Below are 9759 nucleotides of genomic sequence, written 5' to 3'. Positions count from 1 at the left end.
TCTACTAAGTAAACAACGTCCCACATGTCCAAAGTCCAAACATTAAAGTTTTATGGTTTATATCCTCGTCATAAAACAGACAGACAACCTATAGTCCCCATATATGGGGGACATGGGGAGAGTCCAAGTTGTTCCTTTACACCTGACAGGGGGGAGTTTCCCTGGTTGGACGTAGCACGTGGACGTTATTCCAACCAGTTCCTTTCCCCTCCATCAGGCGCCAGGGGGGAGGCGGCAGTTTAAATGAGCCGCCCTGATCAGGTAGAGTGCACGAGACTAGTCACCTAACCAGGTAGGCGCGTTCACAAGCTGTCTGCCTGAACTAGCTACGCAGGCTTCGCATCATAAGTACTGTACTTAAGTACAATTCTTAGGTATTTTTACTTAAACTATTACTACATCTCAGAGGCAAAGATTGTTCTTTTTATTCTACTACAAAACATTAGTTACTTTGTAGATTTCTATTATTATTAGATGTATTACAAAACATACATGAACCACTTCAGCCGGGCCAGCCCTACGGTATGCATCTACAAGCTCACAATGTGTTGCACGATGTATTGTGAGCTTGTAGATCTGCTATTTTCAAATTATTGTTTTTATTATTATTTGAAACTTGTGAAATTCTGCATAATGAGTACTATATACTTTTGATACTTTAAGTACATTTTTAATACAGATACTTTTGTACTTCTACTCTACCTGGAAGGAGTAGAGAGTGAGACAGGAGATCAGAGGAGACGAGGAGTGGAAGAGTCTTTTTTTAATGAAACACAACTATAGCATAAGTCTTAATTCAACAGGGAACGGAACCCCTAGGCCCTATAGGGGGTCCTCAGAGTTACTACAGGGGGGGGGGGGGGGGGGGGGTTAACAAATGTATGTGTGATAGGAATTTAGGAACTGAATGTTGGATGATTAAAAGTCCTTGAGCTTTATGGGTCACATACTGAGGAGGTGTTTGTTCAGCCGCTTCTTGAAGGCATGAACACTACTTGATGTAATGTCTCCAACAACGGCAGGTGGAAGGCTGTTCCATATTGATATAGCAGAGTGGAGAAAGCTCCTTGGTCTCTCCAGCCCTTTAGTAACTTAGTAAGATACATTTTCAGGCGATGCACCAATTTCCAATCAGGCGAGATAAACCATTTATATGCTTTAAATGTATTATTGTTTCAGTTCCAATTTTGTCCATTTTTATTTTTCGCCTCATCACTTCCAATCTCGCTTGTTTATTCTGCATCCATCCTATATGAGTTCTCTCCCTCAAATTGGTACCTGAGTAACCCGACCTGAAAATGCACTTATATACGGCCGTTCTCTGTCAGAAGATCTAATGAAGATGAAGTTGAATCTTGCCGGCCACTGGCAAGTAAAAATACTCCCTTTGATTGATTGATTGATTGATTGAATACTTTATACAGTCTTTACACTTCATACAGTCAGACATTTGGGCTAAAGGGATATAACACAAAAAGGGAACTTGTTTCATTGTGGTGTATTCAATTCATCAACATAGCATAAGAATAACACCAAAATACAATATCATCAACAAATGGGCCCTATCTTGCGCCACTCTTCCTCTATGATTATTTCTTGTTTTGGCTATATAGAAGTGTATATTTGTACGTCTCTAAATGTTATGATGAATTGAACATGGTGGACCCTATTTTAAACAAGTGTAATGCTTTATGGTGTCGTCCACAATTAACAGTTTTGTATTTGAGTTGTGCTTCAATCAATCAATCAATCAATCAATCAATCAATCAATCAAACCCCTTACCCCTAAAGTTATTTGCCATTTTTTATTATTTTGAAAAAACATTTTAAACTAGTTAAACTAGCCGATCTACATGGACACATTGTGAGCTTGTAAATCGGCTATTTTAACTATTTTAAAAGGTTTTTCAAAATAGTAAAACATGCCAAATAAGTCAAGGGATAAGGTGTAAGCCAGATATAGCCTTAATTGTATGTACAAAGTAGAATAAAGAAGAAAAAAAAAAGAATAAAGATGTCAACAGTGAATGCCATCTCCTTTCTATGGGAAAAGATACCGGCCCTGACTCTTTCTGTTTGATTGACAGATTGACGGCCGAAGCGCGGAAGCTGATCAGTGACCTGGGAAGTTCTAGTGTCCAATCCATAGGCTACAGAGACAGCTGGGCGTTTGTTGGTGGGAAAGGGACCACGGTCAAGACCGAATTTGAGAAGGTATAAAATACTCCTACAACTGCTACATTACATACTGTTGAAATCTGCTATCTACTCCTATTTTACTACAGTATTGTCCAATAACACAACAAACACTTTCATCCATCCATCTGATTATCCGTAGTCGGGTCGTGGGGGCAACAGCTCCACGCAAAGGCTCAACTTATGTAACTTAGATAGCATTTTATGTAGACATGATAGCATGATATAGTATATAATGCATAGTCTAGATTCATTGCGCATAAAGTGAAATATTTAAAATGTTGTTTTGTTTTAATCTTGATGATTATGGCATTCAGCTCATGCATATCTCAAAATACTATAATATTTTATGAAATCACAAAAAAACATATTTATAATATAGAAATGTCGACCATCTGAAAAGTATGTTAATTTATGCACTCAATACGTGGTCTGGGCTACTTAAAAAAAATCATCAATGGGTCGTGGCATGGAGGTGATAAGCCTGTGGCACTGTTGAGGTGTTATGTTGAGGTGCCCAGCTTTGCTTTGATAGCATCTTTAAACTCTATTATTCTCTGTATTGTTGAATCTAGTGTCTCACACCTTCCTCTCGACAATTCAACCTAGATTCTCTGTGGGGTTCAGGTCAGGCCAGTTGGCTGGTCAGTTAAGCACAGTAATACCATGGTCAGTACACCAATTACTAGTAGTTTTGGCTCTGTGTGGGCAGGTCAAGCTGGTAGATGGCTGTACTGCACTGATGGCTGTACAGTGCTGTACTGCACTGACAGTGAAAACTTTACACTGGAGTCAACTCCAGTGTAAAGTTTTCACTGTCAGTGCAGGACCAACACCATTCAGATAACATGGACCCAAATCATCACTGTGTTTGATCAATTGTAGATACAACACAACCATCTATTAGGATTTTTTACAGCACTATGTGCTTCCGTATGTTGACAAGCTTTGGGTATACTGATTTCCTTTTCCAGCAGCACTTGGCACCTGCTCATAGAGCCAACTGGCCTGACCTGAACCTCATAGAGAATCTAGGTCAGCTGTGTCCAAAGTGTGGCCAAATTTGATATGGCCCGCAGCTTCATACCTGAATTGTATTACCGCCCAACAGTATGAGACATTTTTACATTAAAGGTTTTTAACCTGGGCATTTCCCAGAGTATAATTTGCTTCCTTGTTCCTTGTTTCTTGTATTTATTTATTGAGTGGTGCAACCACTCCAAGGAACAGCAATGTCCGTGTTCACCTATGTGTCCGCCTAAGTATGTGGCCATGAGCACCAGAATGACTATTAGTACCAGTAGGGGCGCTGTTGTGCCAGAAACAGAGAGAGAGATAGTGCTGCACGTGCAGCACTGTTGCCTGCTAATGAGAGAGAGAGAGAGGTGTGTGATATTTTTTACCTTGCTTGGTTAAATTTGGTAATGTGACAGAACGCTGAAAAAAGGCTGAGATACACTTTTGTTCACAGCACACACCTGACAAAAGACCATTGATATTAAATATTGATCATGATAGTTAAATAAAATCGTTTAAATCCAAAGCTAAATTATGTATTTGGCCCTTGGGTGTTTTAATATTTTCTAATATGGCCCCTTTGAAAAAGGTTTGGACACCCCTGATCTAGGTTGAATTGTCGGGAGGAAGGTGTGAGACACTAATAGATTCAACAATACAACCGAGTTTAAAGCTGCTATCAAAGCAAATCTGGGTTTCCATAACACCTCAACAGGCTTATCACCTCCACGCCTCATTGATGAAATCATTTGTTTAAAAGTAGCTCAGACCACGTATTGAGTGCATAAATTAACATACTTTTCAGATGGTCGACATTTCTGTATTATAAATATGTTTTGTCTGTCTCATAAAATATTATAATATTTTGAGATAGGATTTTTTGAGCTGTATGTTTTCATGAGCTGTATGCCAGAATCATCAAGATTAAAACTAAAAAAAGGTTTTAAATATTTCACCTTATGCGCAATGAATCTAGAATATATGAAAGTTTTACGGAAGAAAAATAACTTTTCCATGATATTCAATTTATTTTAGATGCACCTGTAGATATTCCACGGTGCTCAGCATAGGCCTACAGTACGTATGATTCATGATGACTATTTTGATGTATTACCAATTGGAAGAAACGTCAAAATAGAATCCTGAGAAATCTCATATCTCAACAGACATGATGAGACAATCTGAATCTAGCACTTTGAGATTTGTGTCAAATACAAATTGTATTTCTTCCAATAATGTATAATAATAATAATAACTAGAAAATTCGCAATTTAAAAAAATTGCAGAGTGTGGCCGCAGTGGCTTACATATGCCCCTCCGACTAATATTGCCAGCCAATTACAATTTCAAGTCACACCTTAGATCATGTGTAAATTTGCGGCGCCCCCTATAGATAAAAATGGAATTGCTTTTAGAAATTGGTTGATTGAACCACCCCGGACATGTGATTCAAATTTGGGATGGATTGGACATTCCATTCGTGATTTATGGCATTCTTTGTGATATAGGCCCATCCTACTAACTTCGAACGACGATTACGGCCGAACGATACGCACTATCAAAATTCCGCCGCTCGAGTTTTCATCGGAAAGGTCCAGAGATCACGTGTACAGATTTTTTTATTTTTTTATTTTTTATTTTACGACCTACGGTTCAAGAGTTATAAGCCAAAACGTAAAGTTATAGCGCCACCATGAGGCCGACCGATAAAATTATAAAATTATAGGTTAAATAATTTTAGTGATAAGTATGAATTTATCCTCCAAGTTTTGTAACTATAGTGCACTGCCTACAGTCTCTGAGGAAAAAATACTTGAATGTGAATTTTTGCATTTTCCATTCATGTCAATGGGAAATTTTAATTCACTAATAAATTCATATCAAACTATACAACATTTCTCTTAGCAAAACACAAGCACACGATTCCTGATTTTTCCGGTCAATTTGACATATGGCTCAAGTGCATACAGTCAAAACTGTGGGACTAGTAGTGCGGCAAACTTTGTCTTACTCCAGTAAAATAATAAGAATACGTAAGAAAGTGTTACAGTTACTAGAGTCTGGTTGCCACACTAATAATGTCATATCCATAGATAAACACAATATAGAACATTCACTTATTTACTAGCAGTATATTTCTTGGGAAAGGAAAGGATCAACAACAGTATCTCTCGTGCCTCCCACCAACCAATTACTGTCTGTCTGTCTGTCTGTCTCTTGTATAGTTTCTAAAAAGTGATGCTGCAAACAATAAATATGAAGGCTGGCCGGAGATGTTGGAACTGGCAGGCTGCATCCCTCCGTATGTCCCTCCATCTGATCGTTCCTGATGCTGAGAGGCTGGAGAACATGTTAACTAAAGTGTGCCTGGAGAGTAGTTTACATGTCCCCACATCCCTACTGTGTAACTTTCTACAGCTTTATTTGTATTTCTACATTTTATTTAAACAATATTATGTGTCTGTATTGTGGTATTTGTTGTTTTTCTATAATGTGTTTAAAAACAACTGAATTTATGCGATTGCTTAGCCGATTTGCTACATATTGTCTACATATAAGGTACTGTAAATTTCCCCTTCATTGTCAATGGCATTTACATCATATTTGGTGGACATTTGACCTCATTTCTCCTTTCATCGTCAATGGCAAGTATTGAGACGTGTGGGGACAAAATGTACTTTATAATTGGCGGACAATTTACCTAATTTCTCCTTTCATTGTCAATGGCAAATATTGAGACGTGTGGGGACAAAATGTACATTATAATTGGCGGACATTTGACCTAATTTCTCCTTTCATTGTCAATGGCCAATATTGAGACGTGTGGGGACAAAATGTACATTATAATCGGCGGACATTTGACCTAATTTCTCCTTTCATTGTCAATGGCCAATATTGAGACGTGTGGGGACAAAAGCTGTATATAGGAGGGGCTAGCGCCCCTCAAATAAATGGGTGGTTCTATATGCATCGTATTGCGATCGAACAGATGTGCAATTTCAGACCCTCAATAAAAATACATTTTTTTTACAGCTCGAGACCCAAAAGATAAAGTTGATCCTGGACCCAAACTAGTGAAAATAGCAGATCTACAAGCTCACAGCACATCACAATGTGACACGTTGCAGCGTGTTGTGAGCTTGTAGATTGGCTATTACGGTTTACTCCGGGCCATGCATGTACTGTATGCAGGAACAAGGGCTGTTGAATATAGTTTTGTACTATTGAATTGCACTGTTTATAGCACTTTAAAGAAGACAATAGATAGGATAATGACGTGTCATCCCTAATCAGTGTGATTGGGCCCAAGTGCTTATAGGCAGGAAGTGACACTCTTCGATTTGATTAAGATTTGTTTGAACTTGACGCCAACTTGTTCCACCTCCCTTTTCCCCTGTTTTTAGTATTGTTAAACCGTATAGGAAATACAATTAATTTAAATTGCAAGCAAGAAGTTGTCCCCGTCTGATGGTATTCGCACCGCTACAAGGGCCAAGGTGGTGACCCCAGATGGCAACAATGAGGAGTTTGACATCTTGGCTGGGGTACTGCAAGGGGACACCCTAGCCCCCTTCCTCTTCGTCATAAAGCCCTAGACTACGTGTTAAGGAAGGCCATAAATGGATGAGAGCAGGATATTGGCCTTACACTATAACACCAAGGAGGTGGAGATGACACCCCACAGTAGTCCTAGACTACGCGGACAACATAAGCCTGTTCTCCGACCACGTAGAACAAGCTCAGGAGCTCCTGAACAGAGTGGAGTCTGAGTGTGCCAAGGTTGGCCTCCGGCTGAATGCCAAGAAAAGTTATCACCTACAGTATAACATCCCATCAGAGCATCCACCTCTGACAACAACAGGAAGCACTGCTCTGAAGGAAGTCAAGGACTTCAACTACCTGGGCTCATGGGTCAACTCAACTCAACAAGATCTTAAAGTGAGGAAGGTTGCATGAATGGTGGACCCTGAAGCCAACCCTGCAGAAGTCTATGGGTGCTACACTGCTACACCAGAATGCTGCATGCAGTACTTAACATCAGCAAGAGTACACATGTTACCAATTAGAACCTGTATGATGGAACGCCACGGGTGAGCCAGAAAATAGTAGCCAGGACAAGCAGGACACTGCCAAACACACCAAGAGCTGCCTACCAGCAAAGTGCAAAGGTGCATATGTATAGCGCCTTTATCCAAGGCGCTTTACATAGTGCATTACATTCACCCATTCACACAAACATTCATACATTGAGCCATGCAAGGTACCAACCAGCACATTGGGAGCAATTTGGGGTTCAGTGTCTTGCCCAAGGACACTTCGACATGTAGACAGGAGGAGCCGGGATTCGAACCGCGACCCATGGATCATTGGACGACCTGCTCTACCTCCTGAGCCACAGCCGCCCCATATATGGAGTACCCTGATGTCATCACAATATGACATCAATACTGACGTCATACAGTATAATGACCTGGAATTCATATGGACAACATGGCTGAAACGGAACTCAATAAAAGGGACAGATGGGTACAACGCGTAATCTGACAATGGGTACATTGACTGAATGAGTATTGCATAACCAGATAGGCATGCCTTCCCAATGGGCATCATTCTTAATGGGCATTGGCCCAGTCGAACTAGTATGAATTATATACTGTACATGCAATCTCTGTGTGCGTCTGTGCCTGTTGCGGCATTCCAAAGCCTGCTATTCCGACGCACTGCATTACTAACCCTGTCCCAAGTATACTATGGCCATATACAGTATGGGGATCCCGGCTATGTCATCAATATTACATCATGATACTGATGATGAAGACTGGCTTCCAAGTATTCTATGCCCATATACGAGATCCTTGATGTCATCAATATGACATTACGGTCATCAAACTGGCCTCCAAGCACTCTGAATATGTGCACAGAGGTACGCTGAAAATGGGTAGGCCACAAAGGGTACAATAGTTATTGAAACGTGCATCATTGGGCATTGACCTATATAGGTTGGACAATTCACCGTTTTAATTAACAGGTTAGGTGAGGGATTGATTGTATATTTTTGTTTATGGTGAATCAATTTATGTTTTTGAGGGGTGCTAGCCCCTCCTATATCCAGCTTTTAGTGTGGGGTGCATACTTAGTTTAGACTACCGGTAGTCATTGGTTAGACATGGGTTAAGTTTCTGGTTTAAGGACTTCAGTGTTTTGTACCATACTATTGTATGTATAGTAGTAGTAAGTACAGAACAAAGAATGTTTGCTTTCACCATCTTTGTTGAAGAAGAGTCTGGTCAATTAAGATTTAGTCTTACTAGAACCCTAAAGGTTTCTCAATCTTATATTTAGATTTAGTCTGGCTTAATCTAGTCACCTCTGAGGTAAGGATTAGGTGTGCTGCCCCATGGGAGTTTAGGGTTAGGGTGAGGGTTTGAGATAGGTTGTAGTTGTAGGACTAATGATTGGTCTAACCAATGACTAGTCTAAACCAAGTACTGTCTAAACTAAGTACAGCACTTTTAGTGTATGTTCAAAAACTTTGTTCTACACAAACCATTGACAATGAATGGATAATTTAATGTCAGTGTCTGAGCAAATAGGCATAGTGTCATCATGATTTCACGGGTGTACAGGGTTAGGGATTGTAGATCGACGATTTTTGCTATTTGGGAAAAAGACAAAATTTTGTGTCTTTTTCATAAGAAAGTGATTAGGTGTTCTCTGTGGGTTGTATAAATATTGAACCAAGAGCTTATGACTTAATAACACATTTGTTTTGGATATTGTGAAGTCTGATACCAATAATAACCAGCGGAGGACAAGAATGCACAAGGGTTGCCAGGAATAAATGCAACTTAAAGTAATTTGTCATTCAATGCATATCAACATAATATGCTCTGGGGTTCTTCACACTGCAGGCGACGAGAGGTGAGTTAGTCTAAAGATAACAACAGAAAAACAGTTCTCAGGTGGTTCTCCGCTCTGGAAGGGCGGTGATGGGGATAATAAACTAATAATTTGGCCCTTTCTTTTCCCTTCTAGATGGACGGCGGACCGGCAGGTGAGTGTTTAGTTAGGGACCTTGACCAGGTGAGTATTTACTTAGCTTAGGTTTAGAATAGAGCATTTAGAATAGGCTTTAGTGTAGGTTTCTCCTTCCACAGGGTTCCAGTCAACAGGTGTAGTATGTGACAGGTAAAGTATTTATCCATAGCTTCTATTCTTCTTTCCATAGACTGGTAATATCAACTCTCAAATCTCAAATGGGGAATTAAGCTACTGTGCTCCCAACAGTGCTTTATAGATAAGAGGTTTCTTACCCACCCGTTTTGTAGGTGTCCTGGATACAAGCTTTACTCGGCGCCGCTCTCCGTTTGCAGGGGAGTAACAGGGACAGACATGCAAGGTTTCCTTAGTAGGCTCCTTCTCCGTCCTCTCTGCTCCTGATGTTTCCAGGTCCCATCCTATAAGCCTATGATATAGAAAACAAGAGTGAGGATATAGCTTCAACACGTACAGTAAGTATGTGGGGTCGCAAAGTAGAACGAATAA

At 40.0% G+C, this 9759-nt stretch overlaps 1 protein-coding gene across 1 annotated transcript in view; it reads left to right on the top strand.

Annotated features, from left to right (window-relative positions):
• LOC310858102 (protein FAM3C-like) overlaps positions 1-5804 on the top strand; it is a 12718-nt gene extending 6914 nt beyond the window's left edge. The window contains exons 8-10 of the mRNA XM_083764159.1: positions 1-8; positions 2088-2214; positions 5439-5804. The exon at positions 1-8 is cut by the window's left edge and continues 77 nt beyond it. Coding sequence (XP_083620285.1) covers positions 1-8; positions 2088-2214; positions 5439-5543 — 240 coding nt within the window. The 3' untranslated portion in view covers positions 5544-5804. The remainder of the gene's footprint in view (positions 9-2087; positions 2215-5438) is intronic.
• The last annotated feature ends 3955 nt before the right edge of the window (positions 5805-9759 follow it).

This window comes from Protomyctophum parallelum, assembly GCF_964188405.1.
Source record: "Protomyctophum parallelum genome assembly, chromosome: 4".
NCBI classification, from domain to species: Eukaryota; Metazoa; Chordata; class Actinopteri; order Myctophiformes; family Myctophidae; genus Protomyctophum; species Protomyctophum parallelum.
Note: the sequence above shows the minus strand (reverse complement) of the source record. Positions and strands in the feature narration are given on the sequence as shown.